General features: G+C 31.7%; 1 protein-coding gene across 1 annotated transcript in view; it reads left to right on the top strand.

The window, feature by feature from the left end:
* Positions 1-1,387: 1,387 nt before the first annotated feature.
* LOC132736803 (tetratricopeptide repeat protein 28-like) overlaps positions 1,388-23,331 on the top strand; it is a gene marked incomplete at its 3' end in the record, with an annotated part of 39,062 nt that continues 17,118 nt past the window's right edge. Inside the window, exon 1 of the mRNA XM_060724017.1 lies at positions 1,388-2,730. Coding sequence (XP_060580000.1) covers positions 2,680-2,730 — 51 coding nt within the window. The remainder of the gene's footprint in view (positions 2,731-23,331) is intronic.

Genomic DNA, 23,331 nt, shown 5'->3' with positions numbered 1-23,331 from the left:
GCTGAGTTAAGTATTAAGGGCAATCACTGTCAAAGTTATGAAAATGTTATCTCGGTTCTTGTGGCAGCTAGATCATGGTGCGATGCCCCCCGAAAAATATCTTATTTTGTTATTTAAATATTACGATAATATTGATAATTAAGCTTTTAAGACAGTTTGTAAGCTTTTTATGTCATGTGATGAAACTATCATTTCGCTGATCAAGTGATGTTGCAAAAATTACTTTTGAGGTCAAGGAAAACTTGCGTTAGATTATCAAACTTAATCTTTATATTTAAAAGCAAGCAGTAATCAAGAAGGTATCAAAGGTTTCGGATGTTTAGAAATTCTGTAAATTTGATCGAGCCGCTCACTTCGGTCAGGTGGCTAAGATATCTGCCTTTGGAACATTAGTTTCCTCAATTGGCACAAGAGCGTACTGCTTAAGTTTCAGGAAATAAATAAGACCATACTGTAGGTCCTGAATTAGCTCTATATATTAAGCTTTCTACACAATCAAACTGTATGAAATCAGTTAATTTCAAGAAATTAATTTGTTGTTAACATTGTATTTGAATTGACGAATTTTTGTGTGGCATTTAAAGCTTCTTGAATTAATTTTTTTATGACAGTTGTTCAGAAATTAAAATATGTTATAATTAGCTTATCGACAGCTTTGATTTTCTCTTTGGGTTTGGCAATGGCATCTTTTAAGATGGTTAAAGATTTAAACCAAGCAAGTATTGGGTATAACTTAATAAAACATTATTGTAAGACTCTATTACATTTTGGAAGCAAGGCAGTGATTTTATTAAATTCTGTATATTTTTAAACCACATTCATAATTCTGTAGAAAGAAAAAACACTTGCCTTAAAATATGAGAGCGAAGTTTTTAATTCTTTAAATGTTATAAATCAAAGGCGAATTATCTTATCTACTTTGTGATATACGTATTGTGTTTCAAGTCCTCCGTCAATAATTCGATGTGTCCGTAAGATGACCGTATCTTATTCATAAATTTAATAAAGATCAATTCGCTACAAAATTTCAATAATTTATCTGTAAAAACTGTTAGCCCTATCTCCAAGTGTATAGAAAATTATCTTTTACAAGATTATTGTTAAGTTTACATTGGATATTCTTTTTGGTCAGCTCATCGTGAGAATTGGTTTAAGCATTAAGCCATTCAGGCTTTATTGCAAGTATTGAGAGCTTTACAGATATCTTTTTATCTTATTTTGCGAATTTTTTTTCTGTTCTCGAACAAAAGGCCATATAAGATGGTTTATGTAACTATTAAAATTGTTTGGATAATTTTGTATGACGAATTATAGAGTGGAATGCTTTTCTTTCCAATTGGCTTTTTAGTCTTAATTATTTTACACATTGTAGTTATTTGTTTAACTAATCGTGAACGGGAATACCAAAGTTGTTAATCTAGTGTGGTGTATCGCTTGATTGGCTCGAGTATTATTGACAAAAACGTTCAACTTAACGTTATGATATTGTTTGTATATATTGTTAGAAAGACATTGCTTTTTTATTGTCCTTGCTTGCGCTATACTGAGCTAGTCATTTAGCAGGCTTGTTGTCGAGTGTACACATGTTTTGTCGAGTGGCTCTCGGTCTGGATGCATCAGTTTGTTTCATTAATTACCGTGGGCAGTTTTTACGATGGATGGATTTAAATTTAATACAAGTAGTGGAAAAGAATATTAGGTGTTGGATATAATTGATGGGAAATCTTTAAAATCAGGGCAGGGGAAACATGAAAAATGCAGATTGCTGAGAAAACTGTGGAGTATCGGCAGATATAGTTTGATAAGGAATTTTTACTTTCTGTCTCCAATGGGATAAGATAGAAGGAGTGTTAAATGATAAAGAAAGTGGATAGATTTTGTAAATGGATATACCAGCTTTGTAGATAATGGTTAAAACAACAGAAAAATATTTTTGTTGAATTTTCTGAGATTTTAATGTCCCAAAAGGAGTGGAATGTTAAAGGTAAATGATTGAGTAGAGAATCTGAATGTAGAGGGATGCCTGGGATATCTGTTCTGATTAGAGTTTTCATTTCACCATGGGATTTAGCTAATGAGTATATTAGAAGCCAGTTGATTGCCACTTCTCGGTGAAACTCTCGATTTCTTTCCTCTTTAACAGCCTACAGTTCTTCATCGTCTTATTTGGAGGCTTTGGTTTCAAAAGTGATGTATGGATTTAAATGTCATAAGTGCGCAATTTTTTAAATTAATGTTAAAGAATTGGCGATATCTGGAGTTTTATTGAAATTTAGTGGTGTGTAATCAAATTAAAAATGATTTAATGATCATTTATTGGAAACACAGATTGCCTCAGTTGCAAAAAAAATTGCACTGAATTATGTGCTGGAAATGCAACAAAGTGAGTAAAATTGAAAAATGTGAATTTTTTTTTTATAGGTTGGTATTTAAATGTTTGCTTGCATGATAGTGTGCAAAAATAATGAACACCATTAACAAAAGACATAAATTTTTATGTGTGTGATATTTAAATGTGACATTTTGTGGAAAAGTTCAGGGGATTTCAAAAATGAAAAAAAGTTGACAGGATTATTCTTATAGATGGACATAAATAATTGGATGACCCTTAATTAAGGGGGTGATAAAAGGAATATCAAAGGAGTGTAAAGGAATTATATCGAGGTTAACTCAAGTAACATGATGAAATGGTCATATAAACAGAAAGAATGCTGTTGGAATGGGAAAAAGGTGGGTATTATCAATATATTTTTCTTACCCCACCCATATTGTTTTTTATTTGTAGCACAAATCAGTGATGTTTTAAAGTTACATTTTCAGCAAGTTTAATGAGTTAACTTAAAGTCACCATCTTTTATATGATAAATTTTATTTATTGATGATATCGAGTGGATTTTTTTCTTTCTTTTTGGATTTATTTTTCAAATGGCCCTGATACTCTTCAAAGTGGAGAGTGAAAAATTCTTTAAATATTTAATCTCCTTTTTGAAGAGCTGCTGATTATGGGATTGTAAATTTGTATAAATTGTTCAAAAGAAACCTTTTTCATGTACGTGAGTCAGACTTGTTAAGAAATGTTTTCACTTTTACTCTGATACTTATATATAGGGGCTTTGAAGTATTATGTACATACATTACAAGGCCGTCGTCAATGGTCTGGCCGGTCCGGCCTTGGCCGGACCAATATTTTGGCCAAAAAATGAGTAAAAAAAAAAACAAAAACAAAAAAAATTTTTTTTTAAATTAGAAAAACACGCATCGCTGATTAGCAATTTGACACTTAACTGGCCCCTTATGCAATACGCGGTAACATACAAACATGACGCGAAGAAACAAATGGACACTGTTAATTGACCAGGTATATGTAGGGGTCTTACGAAGTTAAGTGTGAAGTTAATTGACATCGACGTGGCTTTGTACAGTTCACCGTATATACATGTATATATATGTGCATTATGAGTATCTTGAACTCGTATGCCTGAATTCTCCGAGAACTTGATAATATTTTATTGATTGTACACGGCAACCGTTCAAAAGTCATATTTTTATCACATATCCGTGCCGTTTTTGCGACTCCTTGAAAAATGGTATTGCACGGCCGTGCATATATTTTGACGTCATTTGCGTTATACACACTATATAAATGTTAGCGTTTTTCTATGGGCGTCAATGAAAAATGGTTCTTTTTTCACTTCAAAAGGTACTTATTTTGGTATGTTATAAACAGAATATTGAATTCATGTAAGTTCATTACTGAATTTATTGAACTCGTTGAATAAAATAAATTTTCACTCAACTCCTAAAATAAATTCAGTAATAAACTCATTCAATTACTCTATTACATAATTACAGTGCAGGACGTGTTTCGGCCTAAGTATTTTGAAGCAATCGATCTTGCCATGGCCAGTGTTATAGAGAGATTTGACCAACCGAGATATCGCGTACTTCAGAACGTGGAGGGTTTATTTATTAAGGCCGCACAACCTTTGAAGACCGTTCACTAGAAAACTTGGTTTTGTTGTGATTTATATTGCAACGATATTAACCGAGACATCTTAGAGGTGCAGCTTCAGCTGTAACGTTCACATTTTGACAAATCAGAAAATAGTACTGTTACTCTACCTGACGCTTTGAAATTTGTGTCAAAACAATCGGTGCTAGAACTGATCGAGGTCGTTGTGTTGTTAAAAAATTTGTTAGTAACGCCTGCTACTAATGCTACCAGTGAAAGGACATTCTCGGAGCTCAAAAGAATAAATGTGAAAATACACAGGGAGATAATAAGAACGGCGAGTGCATTGTTGTAGAATAATGCACGCTTCGGACGTGCTTTGTTTATACATGTATAGAAAAAATTCCGATAGTGTTAGAATGTTTATCTTTCATTCGCCAAATACCAATTACATGTATTCATCTTTAATGTTCACCTGCCTGTCCGTTATGCAAACCTTAAATTTCACCCTTAAAACTTACGACGCACTTAAATCTGTAAAAAAAATTGTTGACATTTTACTATAACATGTTCTATCGACAGGCTGTAAAATGTGCCAAATATACGGGAAAACGCCCCTGAGAGCATCCTAGAATAAAAAAATTTCCGGGGGAGCATGCCCCCGTACCCCCCTAGATTCTGGCTAAAATCTACCAAATTGGCCGCACCAATCACAAAATCGTGACGACGGGCCTGCATTATTATGTCTAATAAACTATTGATGTCAACAATCTCAAAGATTATAGACACTTTAGAGTTAATTGAATTTTAATGATGGAAATTGGATTGAGAGGTGTAAATTTGGCAGTTATTATTTACAATGCTTATGAGATAGACATGTACAGTTTATACAGGTTTTTTTGTTTGTGTCTTAAGATACAGATTTTTTTTTCTCTCTCCCTCCTTTAAGTTTATGTATTATCATAGAAGTATCAATGATGGTTTCAAATATTAGGGATGACAGAATTCCCATAGCTGGGAAGCAGTCTGGGATAAGAAAAATAGATAAGATTTGTTATAAGTTATGCAATTTTTGTGAAGGGTTGAATGAGTATGTGTTAATATTGGGTGGTCTGTGACCCTAGGGGGGTGATAGTAAAACCCCCTAGAGGCAGGAAATCTGTCAGTTATGATAAGAATTGTGGGGTTAGTGTTTGAATAGCCTTTGTTTTGTTGGATTTTTCAAGCTGTAACAATACAAGAAGATGTATGATAAAGGTTTCTTGGTGCAAGGGGTCTGAAAAATGAAGAATGGGTCTAACTGCTTACCTTGATCTATTTTAAAAATAAGGGAGGTAATTCTGATGAAAGGGTCATTTTTAGAGGAATTTTTTTTTGGAAGTAACTGATATGTACAATGTAGATCTATGTATGCATGGGCAAATTGTTACAGTGTAGCTCACAGTGGTCCCAGTAATAAGTTGTGGTATAGTGCTAGAGGGTTTTAAGGCAGCATGAGAGAATAAATCACTATTTCATATTGTTTGATATTATAAAATCAGTTATAAAATTTAGATAATTATTTTAATATTCTTGAAATGTAAACTATGTAGGGCTGTTTGGATCGTCTGCAGTTAAAAATAAACATAAGATAAAAGTAACTCATACTTGCACATAGTGTGTAATTGATCTTCTATTGATATACCACTTTTAACAATAAATTAACAAATTTTAAGTGTAAGTAATACGTAAGCCTTTCCCATTGACAATTTAAATTTGCAATTTTTAGTGCAGCTTTTAGTCATTTGTGATGGTTTAATAATTTACAAGAATATGAACATTTAAAATTTTATGTTTTCATTTTTATATTTTTTGAATGTCTGAACATCAACGGTTGTCATTGAAAGTTATTAGCACAAAAATTATCTTGCACTGCTGTAATCCGAAAGTGAACAGCCTAAAATGTATGTGCTGTACTTTTACTGCAAATTTTTTGTATTTTGATTGATATAGAAATCCTCAATGGACTGGTCCAAATGTTAAGCAGGGAAAGCACATTACTTTAAGGGGTATAATATACTTTATCTAAAATCTGATCATCATTAGACCAGTATCTTAGGAATTCCAGAAAAAATATTCATAGAATGAAAGTTATTGAAGACCTAGTTGTCAAATAAATTGTTGAAAAAATGTGTAAATGATAGTTTATTGGCAGAAATGGTATAATAATGAGGTAAAGTCTCACATCATTTGAAATCTCTCGAGTAAATACCTAACATGTATGATAGAATAATTTGATAAACTTATTCCACTGATGAAATCTCCAGGGTCACATCAGTGAACTTGTTTCATAGATTGTAAGGAATAGTGCAAAACTATGACTTTTTTTGAGTTTTAGTTTTAAGTCGCATGTACCAACATAGTAAATTAAGTTCATTCTGCAGCTGTCCAGTTTTACTGGTGGAGTAAGACCTCTGTGTCCCTCTGTATACTACTTCAGTCATGAGCGGGACCGGAGTAGAACTGACTGTCCTTATGCTATATGGATAGGTTCCTCACATGAAATAATCCAAATTTCCTGGCGAGATTTGAACCCACAACAGTGTTATGCAAGTGGTTTGAATTTAAAGACTATTACCATGCAGCCAAGGATGCCCCTTTTCCAGAACATTTTCTTTTTAGGGCTTTACACTGACCTCTACTTAAAGTGATTTTCGAAGGAAGAAATAAAATTGTTACTTTTATAATTAAGCTCTTAACTTTTTGAATATTTTCTTGGCTTGCAATACACTGAAAATGGATGTTTATTTTTGTTTATTAAATTTTGAAAATTGTTTTAAATGAAGATTTTTATTTGAATGTGAATCTCAACCTAAAGATTGAAACACTTCAACCTTTTAAAAAACCTTATGTAACTTCTCCATCCCTTTATGTATACAATAATATATGCCCTTAGTAACGAAATTCTTTAAAACTCTTTGTTTGCAGTCATTCATTCTTTTCTAGTTTTTCATAGCTTTATAATTTAGTAAGTACATGAAAATTGCCTCGGTTACGTACGTCATAAAATGTGTAAAAATCACATGTTTGGTTATTGATAGAAGTCAACATATGGATATCACAGTTTTTACGACGTTTTGATAGTCATTGAATGAAAAAAGGGACCGCAAGAATGCATTATTTAAAAGACCAATATTAAGCTCGTGTAACCAATACATTATGATTCAATGCATCCGAGTCAGTCGCAAATAATTTTACATTAAAGTTTAACAGATCTATAAAAATTTTATGTCATTTTGCGTAAAGCAGCTTTGACCTGAAAGCCTATTATAATTATTATTATAGCCACACTGCTATAAAAGTCAGAAGACTTTCTGTAAATACTGGACCATGTTATTATATCGTATTTGTTTAGCATTATTCGAGTTAAGAACTGCCTGAAATACCAGATTATTGGGATTATCCAATTAAAACTATTCCTATTTATTGATTGGTTGAATGAATGTAGGAATACAAATATTGATGCAACAGTTTTAGATAAAATAGTTCTTTGATTTCGCTCATATATAATCTCTGGTTATGTTGAATTGCCTAAGATTTAAAACGTTAATCTCGCCACTGTAATTGGATTATCTTTTTCTTTACACAGTGCATAAAAACATAATATTGTTGATTCAGGTTAACATTTAAGTTTCTTTACTTAAGTTTCTTTGTGGTAATTTGATCAGTTGGGTTTATAGAAACTCCTGCAATATCATCAGTGCCATGCTTGTCTCTTCTTCTAGTTGAGCTTGAAGCAAACATTTCTGACCCTTGGCAGATGACCAACCTTTGTTTCTAATTTTAAACACCAGCTTTAAATCACAGTGATTTAAATGAAAGCATTACCGGCTAATACTTTCATTTAACAATTAAAACACTTTAACACTTACCAGTTTGCAGAGGATCTAAACTCTATGTACTGACCGAATAGCAAACACTGCAGACCATGATTGCAGATGCATGTTGGTCTGTACGGGTCGCATGGTCAGAAACATTTGTCACCAGGCTATTACAGTAAATATTGATTGTTTACTGCGGCACCATTGTGTTGATGGGTGTATCACAAGAACAGCTTCCAGTGTGAAATTTGTTACCCTGTCTGTTGACACTAATAATGTGATTGCGGCACTAATTGGGCCAATTGTCCAGCAATACAAGTTGTTTAGTTCTGTGTTGAAAAAGACCTGTGGGAACCCAATGGGCGTCTGGCTAATGTCTTCAGTAGAAAATTGTTCTGGAAACTTCTTATTTTGGAACCGGTCATGAATGCTTGGTATTGTCTTGATTTACGACCAATAGGTTAATATGACTGGTATTAAAAGAGCTTATTCAACAGACATATTATATTCTGTGGATTCTCGGCATAATATAAATATTTTATATCTTGGCTTCCCTAAAAACAAACAACATTAAGTTTTTAATTGGTGGACAAGGGTATCTCATGGAAGTTTGTTAGGAAAATGATTGCTATGCCCAGTCAAATTTACTTTCAGTTAGATCATTTCACTGTGAAATGATAAATGCATCATTTGTTTGTTTTCCCTTGATCATTGTGACCTATGGTCTACGTGTTAAGTTTTAGGGCAATATGTGACCTATATATGAGTTAATTAATGTACAGGACATTAAATAAATTTTATATTTATGTCAGTTTGTTGTGGAGACAGAATTCTGTCATCCATCATTGTACAGTTTCAAAACTACAAAAATGTGTTTCACAAACAATTAACAGGTTGTGTTTTCTCCCAAATTTGATTCAAATTTTGTTTTTGACATAGAAAGAAATTGTACTTTAAGATTGTGTGTATCTGGCATTAACCATTGCATTTCAATTACAGCTTGCAATATATCAATTTTTACCTTACCTTTTTGGGCACCTTTGATTGTTTTTGGATGACTGTTTAAAGAATCATTATGGTCATTGTTGATATTGAATCTTTAACTCCATTTGAGCAAAAATTGTTATTCATATACCCAATCTTTTTGTATTGCCTTAATGTAATAAAAGGTCATAATGCATTAGGTAAGTTGTAAATTTTAGGCCACAGCTTTGTATATGACTTTCTAATTATATGTCATTCAAATAATAAAAACAAATCACCTGCATCATATTTTTTTGACAAATTGACAGATGATGTTAACACAGGCTTGTTTGATCACTTTAAATAATATTAGTTGATGTTATAATTTGATTTGTTATCAGTCCCATTGACAGCTGAGGTCCAAGGTGGAGCCAGGTATAAAAATGTACAAACCAACTGTTTCCCCACAATCTCTTTGTGTCACTCAATTAGTGGCTGTAACTTACAGGGATTATATGGTTTTAATTGGCACACTTAATTTAAAGCAATGCAGTTAAAGGTATTTTTGATATAACTTTTATGACAGAAACATTTTTTTTTTGCCATTAAAAATTTTGATGAGTTTCTGTTGTTTTTTTTGTAAAGAAAAATCTTACTCTACCACTGGTAATGACATATGTCATAATAACACTTAAGTCTTCAAAACATTATTATTTGTAAACAAGTACATTATGTTTTTATAGGGGAGGCATTTATTATACAGCCCCCAATGCAGAGTTTAGACCATTTTAGACCTGAGCATTAAAAAGCTTCCATTAATTTTACTCTACCTATCTTCAGAGTGTCACTGACTTGCCATTTTTTGTGATCAATTATTAACATATATTCATTTATTAAGTGATTAATATTACATATTTGTAGCATTGAGAACTACCAATTGGAGTATGTTTCTACCTTAAAAAAATTGGGTTTACTGGATAATTTAGGGTCACTGACAGAGGCTTAAAAGGTTTTGTCATCAGAATAAGTTAATTTTAATTAAGCTAAAAATTGAATCAAACAAATGGTGTACAAGCATATGTATCCCTCAGTTGTATCCTATATTTTTCTTGCAATACAAATATCTGAAACTTATCTTTTATATGGAGCTTTGGTATTATCAGGGTTAAATTCAATCTTCTGTTGTGTATAAATAATGAAATGCTCTTTGAGATTTTTTTACAAAACATAAGTTATATAATCTAAATTTAAAACTTTTATCGTACATATAATTTGTTTTCAAGTGAGTTATTTAAAAGTCAATTAAACGTCAAATTGAATATTATTTTTAAAATATTTTATCTTAATATTCGATCAATTTCGATTTAACAATTTAATGACGAAGTGAAATTTCTTGACTGTGCACTCAAGATTTATTTTTTGCTGTTGGCATATTTTGAACTTTTTTTGCACATGAATACCTAGCTATAATGCCTTCATGCATTTTGCAAACTTTCAAGATAACTTGAAATTTCGAGAGTTCTATTATAATGATTGGACAAGTATCAGGTGGTATTAGCTTATATAACACTTAAGAGAAAATAACCTCTCAGATAAATAATATACTTCAAGATATCAAAGACGCTTTTAAGTTTCGTGCTGATGAAAGCTGCAATGCAACTTAAATATCTCAACGATTTTACAATGGAATTGAAAGCAGATTTGAAGAAAACGTTGAAAAAGTTTTGGTTGCATAAGATACTTTTGCTCTTAAAATGCTCTTTGATCTATGATGCAGAAGAAGGTATACAATACAAAATAAGTCCCAAGTTTTATTCAAATGACCAAGGTATTTGTTGTGGTTTGTTGTATACATAATAAACTTGATTCTGGTATTTCTGAACCATCAGATCTTTAACTGATTTTGCCAGCTTTCAAAGCCTAAAAGTTCAAATTTAAATTTTTTATGTCCATTTACAAATCATGTTTCTTAGCTGAAGTCAGTTTAAAAAAAACAACACTTTTTACCTGTCAGTAGAAGTTATCTAGGGGGGGTGGGTGGGGAATATAGAAAGATCTGGCCACATGATTCCTTGAAAATTTAAAGCTAATGCGAGTGTAATCTTAAATTATTTTTTTTGCATTTTGTCATTCACCTTGGCATGCTGATTTTAACCAAAATAAAAAGATAACTTTTCATCTAAAATTTAAAAATGAGCATGAAAGCATATTGTTTATATCAAAAATCAAAATGATTGATATGAACCTACTTATAAAAGGGGAAATATATTTAAAAAAACAAACATGTGAAAGACATCATGTAAGTGTCTAATCATAAGTAAGAAATTCATCTCTTTAACACTAATGTACACGGAAATTTATTTACGTTAATTTTTTTTTTTTTTTTTTTTTTTTGAGGATTAAAACAACATTGTCATGTTGATGTTTTAACTTACAAAAATTCTTACAATTTAATGAAGCATCAGTAACGGGCGAGTGTTGACAGATTTAGATGTGACGTTAGTTGTTATCAATGGCCTTCTTAACATTTCTGCTCCAGTTAACCAGGCTCGTAAGCATGGTCATTGGTACGTAATGTTACGTAAAAAAAAAAATTCTGAAAAACTATACCTGAACAATTTTATGAAATCGTTGCCTTAGTGCAGTTAAACTGGTTAATGGTTAACTCGTATAAAATTGTAAAAGGAGTTAACTCCTTACTACAGAACTGCAGTAAGATGACAATATATAATTATGTTTTGTTTTATAATAAATAACATGTATAATGATCAAATTCTTAAGTCATTAACATGGAGTCATTTGACATAAGCCATTTCTATCTTACAAAATTTTAAAAATTATTTTGATTTTGTTATGATGCAAATACGGTTCGTATCATTTTAAATTTTCATTTTGAAAGAATCAATTGTAATGTATATATGTATATATATATATATAAAATATTTAAAATCACAGAGTCAGGATGATTAATCAAAATAACAGCGCTAGCTAAGTCAAATGGATTTTCTATGGCTGAATTTCAAATATTTCATAATTACAATTATATTGTCAAAATTATCTGGTAATTTTTTTCGTTTTGGGGGATAATTATTCTAATTATCTTCTCTCAATACATCAATTAATCAGTTGTAATAAGTACAATGCAGAAGTAATGTCTTTTTACATTATAAAGTTCTAAATGTTTGTGACATTCTTGTTGTGTAAGATAGATTAGTTTTGGTCATCTTATACAGTCACTTTTGAACTGGCATTATGTGATTTAAGTGTCTGCTCTTGAATGTGAAAACCAAAAAAATGCATCTTTTTAAGTTTTAGGAAATAATCGAAATAATTTTTTCATTCTTTACACAAGAAACTGGATAGCATGTAATAAAATTTTCTGCCAATGTCTGTTTCATATATATATTTCTCAGCTTTGAAATCAAGGTGTCTAAAATATCAAAACAAGTCTAGCAGAAAAATCAAAATAATGCTGTCTGCTTAGGTTCGCATGTCTGCTTTCTAATTTATATAATGCAGCTCTATGCCAGTCTCGAAGAAATATACTTTTCTTTTCCCTGTCGACAGAAATAATTAAAAACGTTATGCTGTCAGATCAGAAAAAAATTGCATTTTTTTTGGTGTGCAGAAATATTAGTGATTTAAAGTAAGTCTTTGAAGAAAAGAAATAATGTTCTCCGTCTTGTCAATAATTTTGGATGTCATTAAAGACGTAAATTTCAGCAAGATTCCTCATGGAAGGAAAATCCGAAATCATGTAATTACATTGTCTTTGAAGCTTAGAATTACTTTAAAGAACTGTCTAATCTTACATAATGGGAAAAAAGGAAAAAAAACAAACCCTCTGTCTGTGATTTTTCCTCGTTTAATCTGCAAGTAAAAGTCAGCATTTAGGGAGATTTATCTCATTGCAGTTCTAAATAGCAAGGGAATTTAAGGAGTGTATTGAGCAAAATGATGCCTTGTTTGGTCATAATCTTTGTCAGTTACACTTACAGAAAAATGTTGACAGTTTCTTGAATGCAATTCTTTGATTCCACAGTTAAAATGTATATACCGTAAATTTATGGAAAAGGTGAAATAAAGGGAAACGCTTCAAAAAATGAACTAATATGTCTGTGAATTAAGAAATCTATGTTGCATAGGACACATAAAGACAACTTGCGGATTATGTGACAGGTTTCTTTACAGACAAAATGAATGGACCTTATTATAAAGACATTTGTTTTAGATGTGATGTGGCGATGTTTCTCCCAAATGGTTGCCATAATGCCTGACTGACAGTTGGTCACAATTTTTTGTAATATCTCTTAAGACTGGTGGCATCAACAGATTCAAACAATGTGACCAAAGCAGTCTGACTTATAACAAAATCAAGTTCCACACTGTATGCTTTTACAGTCAGTACACTGTAATACAGATTTTGAAAATTTCCCTTAAAAAGCTGAATGATTTTGTCCAGATTAAAAGAAGGACAAGTCCATTTGAGATATCTAGCATGGTATCCTTTAGGGATAATAATATTAAATTGGCTAACTGATTTATTGTATTAGTTTATTTTTCCCAGAAATATCCAAAAAATTACAACATGTTTAGTAGAATCCGTGAGCATAAATCACGTTAAGCTTAGAAACTGGCTCTAATGGACTCATAATTAAAATGATCCCGCCAGGCTGAGTGGAAAATCATATTAATAGCATGACTGCGTGCCTTCCATATTTCCTAATCAGGTTGTGGTTTTATATAAAGCTCATGTGAACACAGATAAAGAGCTCATTCAGAGCTGTGAGGATCCTCCATTTAATGTGTTGTCTATTAGATTCTGTAGTTACATTAGTACAGTTGTGAACTTAAGAATTTGAGAGTTGGTCATAAGGTGGTTGAAAGTGTTGAAACAATAATAAAAAATCTTCTTAATTTTTTTAAAGCAAAAATTAGGCCATTTATGGTTCTCTTGAATTGAGAAGATTCGTGAAATGTTGTTTATGATGTTAACGTCCAGCTCAAATAAATTGAAGATGATTTAAGGTTGGAATAATTATTTCTGTGAATGTTTTTAAATTTTGACCCCTTTCAAAAAATGTAAGAATTAATCTGATTGGCTGACGTAGTGTCTCAGGGGATTTGAATTTGGTTGAATTTAAGTAAACATCGCTCTACAAATGACAGTAACAGAGCAAATGCTTGCAGCCATTATTTAACGAGTTAACCAGTCTATATAAATCTGTTGTTGTTGTTGTTTCTGCCAGCTGTCTTTACCATTGATGTAATAATTTGGCCATTAAATGCAAAGCCATCATAAAGACAACAGTTATCAGGTTTTGACTAGTAGGAATTGTTAGTAGCACTCAGATTTTATATAAGTAACAGGTAAAAGATTTCATAAAAAATTGTTCATATTTCAAAAGTAACAGTTCAGGTTTCATAAGAAACAGTTTATATTTCACTATATAAGCTGAGCTAATTTGTAGGTTGTTTTATATATCTCAGATATTTGTGCTATGATGGATGTTTATATTATATACATGATCCAGTTGCAAGGAGAAATTTTATGGTCAGTTTCATGTAATTGAATTAGTCCAACGTTATTTATTATTGCAGCCTGTAGACAAGGCAATATAGAATGTTTGTGCTATACTGCACTAATAAAACAAGTCTAATACTGTTGAGTTTAACAAGAAAATCTTCTCCAATGTTTATAATGGAGTTATTCCTGCCACAATAAAACAGATCTTGTTGACCTTTCCATATAGTCTTCCCATGGGAAGAATGTAAATGGTAGAATAAAAAATGCCTTGCTTAGCAGTTAAGAATGCTAAATGGATATTTCTAGGGAAGAATGGTCAAGCTATTTTAGCATCAGAATTTGAATTAATTTAATGGAGAATTCTCAATGGTAATAGCAAGAAAGATTCAAGTCCTGCTGAATTTGTGTTAATGGGTTTACCTTGTTTTGAATTTCGGACCAGTGGGACAATTCAATGTGTAAGCTTGATTTCATTGTTAAATTGAAATTGGAATTGGACATTGAAGAAATAAACTAGATTTAAATTGAAAGTGTTTACTCTGTTATTCCAGGATTTCGACTTAAAGGACTAAAACCTGAGTCTGCAAATAACTAAATAATAAAAAAGCTCTAAGTCCAAAGGAAATCATAAAATTTATGTTCTGGGCCTCTTTTTCATTCATTCCTACTGTATTTTGAATTGTCTAATGTTCAAACTATCAATCAGCTGAGTGACTGGTTTGCCTTTCCTTCATTTAACACTCTTAAATTAATTTTTTTGGTTTAAAATGTGTTTTCTAGAAACTTGTTACAATGACATAATTTTGTTGCATTTTAAGGTGTCAATTTAGGGGATGACATTTGTGTTGAGAGGATGGATTAAAGTAATTATGTTTTCTATCGATTCTGAAGGTTTCCTCTCCTCTTAGAATAATTTCCTTTTCAAAATATATAAAACATTTATATTTGTGATACTTTTATGTAAAAGGGCCATCTAACTCCAGGCATTGACATAGGTTAACAATTATTCATTACATTGTGCCATTAAGGTGCTGAAAGTACCCCTTTAAGCTTTCATTAAGCTTAACTTCTCCTCTCCATTGTGCATCCCATGGAACTTGCAATTAACGTTGCCTTATTGACTGTGATTATATTCCAAACATGGCATGGCGACTGTATTTCTGTCTTCATTTCGAGTTCAGGAACCTCCCTATAATTTCCCCGAAGTTTTACGAGCATGCATTTAAATTGTTCATTTTCATAGAACAGACTACATTCTATTGTTTAATTGAAGTTACATACTTAATTCTGGGGAAATTCAAGATTTACGGCAATTTTTTGCTTCACTTTTCATATATTTTGAAATGTTTTTTCGATTTCCTTTAGATGTACTGCATTGTTTCTATGGCAGTACATCCATGCCTAGAGGAATTGTGTTGCCATGTTGATCAGTAAATAATGGGTGTTCTAGCAAATTCTAGGAATGTTAATAGTAAATCTTCTTTTCGTTGTGAATATAGTAAATCAGAGGATAAATATCATACCTTCAAGCCAAGCATCTTCAAGATCAAGATTTTGGGTCTCCATCTGTGTAAGAAAGAAGCTTGAAAATTAAAATATGTCTGATTGAAGTCCTTTTTTGGATATTCATGGCGGAACTGTGAGGTGAAGAAATTAATTTTCTTTGTAGAAGAATAGCTTTATTGCTTTGTGGCCTTTTCTGTTATATTTGGGTGTTATACACAGTATACTGTATAACAATTGAATATTATATTGTATGTGTAACTCGAATAAGCCAGCAAATTTTATTTACTGGAAGTGATTAGAACTTCTGGCAAAACTTGTCTGTAAAAAATCTCAAGAAGCATTTTAAGGTGGCCGCCATCAGGTAAACTTACAAGGCCTGCTTTTCTGCACCTCTACTCTTCTATTAGATAGCACTGATGTGCTAGCTGGCCGATCTTGGTCTTCATTGGTTGCATAGATTTGTTTAGGTGAAGCCAAGAATTGGCTTACTTAAAATGACTACTTAATTTGCGAATTTTGGGGATTCATTAATCCTGCAATTAATTGACAATAATGAAATTATTCAATATTCAAAGCTGGGGAAGTTCATTCCAGAAATTCAGCATGGTATTTTAAAAGTCAAATTTGTAGACATTCTACAGCTTAAGGATCACATATAAAAATGTTACGCAAAATATTTTTTACCTTTTCGGAGATTTTTTTATCGGCTAAACAAACTGAACAGGTGTCCTAGTATTGTACTGTCCTTGTGTAAGGTTTGGAATGGCACCATGTGTGTTTGTATTAAGATTGTTTGGGATTAAACTATAAAAGATCAGGGATTTAGGGATCTAACTTTCTCCTGGCAAGGATCATGATAAATGGTCATACTCGTCATTAATGAGGCTTTCATCCAGTCGGTCCATCGTGGACATTCTGGCATGTCTCCGATCCAAAACATGTAATTCTTGTACATGTAGGACGTTAAAAATTACGTATTTATTACAATTTAATTCATTTAGGATTTGTGCGTGATTCTTATTTAATAAGCTCAACATGACTCCTTCTCTGTATATGCAAATCTTTGATATTATAATCAAGTCATAGAGGAGTTAGCAAGTGAATAAAAAGATTGAAATAATTCATTTTGTAGACATAGTCCCAGCGATTAATGAAGAAAAAAAATAAATTCTTTTCTGATATTAATTCATTTATTCATTTGTTTGAATTCTTTGATTCTTGTCACTTTTATCTCGGTGTCCTGGAGAACTTAGACATGGTGTTATTGTGGAACATGCCCCTCTGTGTTTGTATTGGGATAAAAGGCTGTTGAAGTCAATTTTCCACCGGAGAAAGAAAAATTGACATATCACGTAAATTGGACGTATTTATCTGTTTCTATATACTCCGATACATCACATTTCTCAAAATAGAATTGATGAATACCAATGCATATCAAATGAATGAGCTGCCCTTGCTCGACGACGGCTCTTAAAATGATGAATGCTGGGAAATTGGCAGTGCAATATGCGTAAATCCGCCTTTAAATGCGTGGAAAAACAGCTTGCAATATCAGAGCATCAAGGCTTTAAATTTTCAGACTATTTATTTTACGTCATGAAGGCGTGATGATCAATGTGTTGAAATTGTTTGAAGAATAGTTACATTAAATTATTATATTCTTGGTTTAATGCTTAAGACATGATTAATATTGCTCTGCCATTACGAACGTCCAATAATTTTGCAGGTTTTTCTCGATACAATCTCGGATTAGATCGATTTTCTTGGGTAGATTAAACAGCCTATAACTAACATTTAAGAAATTGTAATTTTTTCATCTTAACTGTTACAAGTCACTATATTAGGAATAAAGTTGAAAGATGATTGGTATTCAAATAGTTGCGGTGAATTTTAAAAAAATTTCAAACGACTCGGTGACAGAAAACAAATCTTTGGTATTTTTATGGTTCATTTGTCCCGTTTAAGAAAGTTACAAATTCAATAAATACATCTGACACTCGCCATGGTTATAACAAAAGCTTACCTGTAAAATTAACTAATATTTTCAAGCATAGAATTGCTTTATTGTCTTGATGTAAAAGTGAAATTACCACTGGCTCCGATGTGGGGCTTAGAGTTTTACGCTCACTTACGCACGCCATGAAATTGATCACAAAGGCTTTTTCTTGATTTTTATCTTACTATATATTTGTCAGTTTCTCAAGTTACGAGGGTTCCCGACTAATTAAATGTCTGACGAAAAAAAAATAAAGGATATCTAAAGTTAGTCATAAACATTTCAGCTTTAATAGACACTCAAGCACACAGCAGGCAACTGCTAAAGGTCTTTTTTTATATAGATAATCGAAATTCATATTTCAACCTAAGATTATAAACCAAAGACAATTTCATGTAGATATTACTTTTTCTAATATTAATGAAAGTGAACTGACCATGTCCTAATCATTATATTTTTGTTATCTTTTTGACATGTATTTGACAATTGTATGGATAGCCACGGACCTTTTTTGTTTTGTTCGAGCTCATTTAGTTGTCTCTCTGGGCCTGTCACAGAGCCTAGTTACTGCCTGTCAAGAAGTAAACAGTAAAAGTCAGTAAGACAGTAAACATCTTCTGCACTAACTCATCAGAAAACAATAAAACGATAGTTTTATTACCAGTCTGTATATATATATATATTTTTCAACTCAAACAGCGTTTATATATGATAGTTAAAGTTCATTGCTTATATGTCCCATATAAGCAGTGTTGAAATGTTTCTGTTGATCTCATTTAAGTACGATAGTCATTAATGTCCCATCTCCCGCCTTTTTTATGAATATGTACTCTAGTTTTGTTTGTTGTTATAGATAGGGGAAAAACTTTTTTGGGTGCAATAAAATATATCATAATAATATGAAGATATATAAATATGTCATTTATATTATCCTCTAGATCTATATGATGCAATAGATTTGCTTTCTAAGTAGCGTATGATAAAACTTTTTTTAGGTTCATATTTTAAAGACTGTTTTTGTTTATAAATATTACAAATTCATATTCAAACTGAATCTTAGTTGAAGAATTCGAATTAACATTATTTGTTGAATACCTCAGGTACCAATTTAATTGGTAGTTGTAAGGTTGGTAGTATCATGGTTGAAGCTAGTTATATAGGTGATGGGGATGGGGACAACAGGTTTTGGTCAAGGTCAAGGCCTTTACTTGAAGAATAATATTTGAACTGTAAAGGGCGCTTTTCGAGGTAGGAGACATTCATAGATGTAAGATCGATCGGGGACAATAAAGGTCTGCTGGAACTTAAAGAGATAAATTAGCATTAATTTTGCAACCTGAGTACAGGGACAGGCCAGCCTGCACATCCTTGCAGTCTAACCTAACAGTTTGACCAAGGCATTTTATTGTTGGCAGCTCAACTTTTGTGCGCAGAGCAAAGCCATTACACTTAATCAGTAGGTTCAGTGGGTTAGGGGTGAAATAACTTCAGGTAAGAAAGAATTTGATTGATTTCTGAAAAGTTATAAAACCAATCAACCCTGGGATTATCAATAAAGATTCTTTCTATACATGTGTATACAAAGGTTTTGTGAAAGTAATACAGCAGGTTCAATTGTATATAATAAATGATCTTTAAGCCCACTTGAATTGTTTGATATATGGTCAGAGCCTAAGATGTAAAGATTATATGAAAATGACAAAACTATGTTAAGGACAGTCATTTTTCACTTTTATCTTTTCTTCTCTATTTGTACCGGGTATGAATTAATCTAATTTCACTGTTGTAATGCGTACAATGGCTATAATAAAGTGCCATTAATTGAACAAACTTATAAGATTCCGACGTCCACCAATCAAAATATTTTACTTACCTTGTTCAAATATGATTTGTGTACTTTGGGGAAATGTCTCAAAGGCTGAAGGGACGTGTCTTTAGCGTTTAATTTCATTTAAACAAAATATTTTTCATATTAAGAAGGGTACTTAAATATCTCGTACACGGTAACCCGATAATGTTATCAAGTGCAAATATAAACGTTTGTAATGATAATTAATTAAGCCTTTTCATCGGTAGTTTACTTAAGAGTTAGAGCTATCAAATTTTCATTAATATGAATGATAACAATACGGGATTTATCATAATGCTTGTCAGGGAGTCTTTTGTGCCGTTTCCTTCATTTCAAAACACTGCATGACGATTTTCTATACAGAAGAGGCAATACCTGGTTGGGACTGATTGTATTGTAAAGATTTTGACATTGGCATATAAAGCCCAAGACGAGGCCGTAAGCCACAAGTCTCGATAAAAATAAAGATATTTCCGATTTTGTGCGGAAATCATGCGATATCTTACGTTCCGCAACAGCTGGAAATTTGCTTAAACTCTTTAAACTTTTTCTTAACATGTGTGCGTTTAAATTTACCAGGTTACAGTGTTGTTTCGTCAAGCACTCAAACCTTGGAGGTCAATATTGCCCCCTATGTGATCTTTTGTGATGACACAAGAACATGGAATTGATTAAAAAGTCAATATGCTTCACAGTTTGCTATTGATTCGAATCTAACCCAAACATTGACAAATGAGGGGAAAGATTGACATTGAAATTACCCCCAAGAGACCCGGCCAAACGTCAGTGTCTGTGACTTTTTTGGCTACTTTATTTGACCAGCCTCTTACACAAAAATAATTTGTAGAAATTTTATGAACTTAAATGATGATCGAAGTCCTTCTATTCTTATGATGGTAATTGAAAATTTAAGTAAAATATTATGTATGGGCTTTTTAGGAACCAAGTTATTAATGTGAACTAACTAAATGCATGTACATGAATGAATAAATAGGCTGAAATACATTGTTCACATTACGACTGTTCACTGCATGAAGCATATCAAATTACGTGTAATTGAAATGAACTTGCATAATGTGTTTTACCTTTTAAGATCTGACGCTCAATAAGCTATAAAATGAATATTGTGATTTGATAATAAAAATTGTCAAACATTTGTGGTTTTAGCTATTCTGATACAAAGAAAAAGTTTTAGGGATTTTGGTGACAAAGAACAACAAAATAAAAAAAAAACACCCAAACTTGAAGAACATATTTTGATATTTCAATTTTCTAGCTATTTTGATGCAAAGAACATTTAGTAAAAGCAATTTTTATGCACCCTGCGCCTACCTTTCCCAACTTTCCCCCACCCTTCTAAAAGAACATTAGTAATAGCAATTTTTTTTGCACCCCGCGCCAGTTCCTTCCCCCACCCTCCTCCCGCCCGAAAATATATATCAAAAAAAGAAAGAAAGAAAAGGAAACAAATCAAAAACAAACAAAAAACAACCAATTTATATATCTATACATTTGTTATTTCCTTAAGGAATGAAGAACAAGTTTTGAGATATAATTATGTCGTTAATATATTAGAAGTTGCTATAGGTCCATTTATATTTATATCAGAATTTGATTATTATATTTATTTTATCACTTTTATGTAGAAACATAATAAATATAAAACCTCAAGAACAATATTTATATATGACATGTCCATTGGAAAAGTCACATCAACTTTCTAGTGAAAACTTTCCCAAGAGAAAGTTCCTTGTTATGTCAATTCTTTCGTATTGTATGAATTATCATGGCATTAACAAATATAATAAAAGTTTGCTATGAATTTTTACAAGAAATATCATGTTTAAGCCTAACCTGTAACACTAAATATCTTATATGGACTTGTCCAATCTTTCACTCTGGACATAACTCATTATTCACCAATTTAGGAAAAATTTCAAAATAATAGTAAGTCACTGGCAGGAATATAGCTCTGAGTGCAGGTCATGGTTCTGTTGATAATCGCTCCCATCGAAGTTTCTGATTTCTATAGAACAGCACGATGAACACTTAACATATACTTATTAAGATTGTACTGTGAACAATGGTAACATTTTGGTAATCCGATTCTTTTAATAGAACTATATAGTATTTGATTTATTTAGTAGTCTTGAGTTTGTAACCATAGTTTTCCTTGTGTTTTATGCTTCCCTTGATACAGTGGTTATCTATATCAATTAACGGTCAATTTATAAAGATCGGTACTTAAGAGTCTGTCAGAGGTACGTTTTACGGGTATTTTACTTCTGTATTTGTCTCGATTGTACGATTTTATTATGTTTTCGCCTATGTCGGAATTAAACGGGTCGGGGGAATGATATAAATCAGGAGAATCTATAGCTATGAGGTTCCGATCTGACAAAATATATGTCTGTATGTGAAATGTATGTGTTCTAAATACACTAGGTCATGAAGACAAAAAAGTATACTTTGTGACTACAATTTTATACCAATCTGCCACTGTTGCTTTTTCATATCAGAACGAATGTTGATATTATTTCTACAACCAAATCTTATTCTTGTACATTATAAAGATTTCACTTTGAAGTAACTCAGATAATGTACTTTCAGATATAAAAATACTCTTGTTTGAATTTCTACATGATACATGTATATTTCACTTTGCGGCCACTATTTATTTTACTCTGAGAACTTGCATGAAAGCAAAAATATTTTTTCCCTGCTCTGGCAAGCATGTAAGATTAAAATGGAATAAAGCTTATAGTAATTTCATACCGTTCTGCAATTAGCTAGATTACATATTAACCTAAGGTATTAATAAAACATCAGTGGAAGAAATAATGTGCTAGAGGTGGAAAATTAGTTCTGTAGCTTTATTACAAATACTTCACTCATTCAATGAATGCATCTAGTTATTTCTTGAAAGGAAGAAAAAAATTATAATCTTGAGCAAAAAATAGAACTAAGTTAGCTTGATCATGTTAAAAAAGGTTCTGTCATAAAAAGCTGTTCTTATTATAAGTTAAAGGGACTTCACTAGGTTTTTGACATGATGGAACTGGAAATAAGTTTCCGAGATAAAGGTTCCATTTGATGTAGGTCTAGACTAATAACTTGTGTGCAAAATTTTAGATTATTAAGTCATTCCGTTTTTCTAGAATATTTATTCTAATTGTGAAACTTGACCCTAAATTTAAAAGCATTGCAAATATTGCTTAAATAGCACAAAATTGTGATTTTTAAAAAAAATGTCTAAGTTTATATCTTTATTTTCTTTCTCATCAATTTTCTGTAAGAATTTCAAATTTAATGCTTTTATGCTTTTGGACTTCAGAGGAGTTCCTTTAAGTAGCGATGAAGTTGTACTGTTTGATAATTAAGGGCCTATTAAGATACAGTTGTAGTAGTATCAAAATGGCTTGGAGCAACAAAACCAAAGGATCTGAACTGCTGTTGGGTTCAAAGATCGGTCTCTTAACCTAAGAAATGAAACTGAGGTCATTATTACCACCAGGTACAAACAAATGCAACAACTTGAAATGATTCGAGGTGTTAGATTTCAAAACATGGGAATAATTTTGAAATTGACCTGACGTTTTTTTTATTGTACAACAATTGATCTTTCTCCATTATGATACAATTATGAACTTTTTTTCATGTTGCCATTATATAGCAATA

Source organism: Ruditapes philippinarum, unplaced genomic scaffold (assembly GCF_026571515.1).
Source record: "Ruditapes philippinarum isolate M1 unplaced genomic scaffold, ASM2657151v2 ctg8985_1_1_1_1, whole genome shotgun sequence".
NCBI classification, from domain to species: domain Eukaryota; kingdom Metazoa; phylum Mollusca; class Bivalvia; order Venerida; family Veneridae; genus Ruditapes; species Ruditapes philippinarum.
This window is presented reverse-complemented; position numbering and strand designations above follow the sequence as displayed.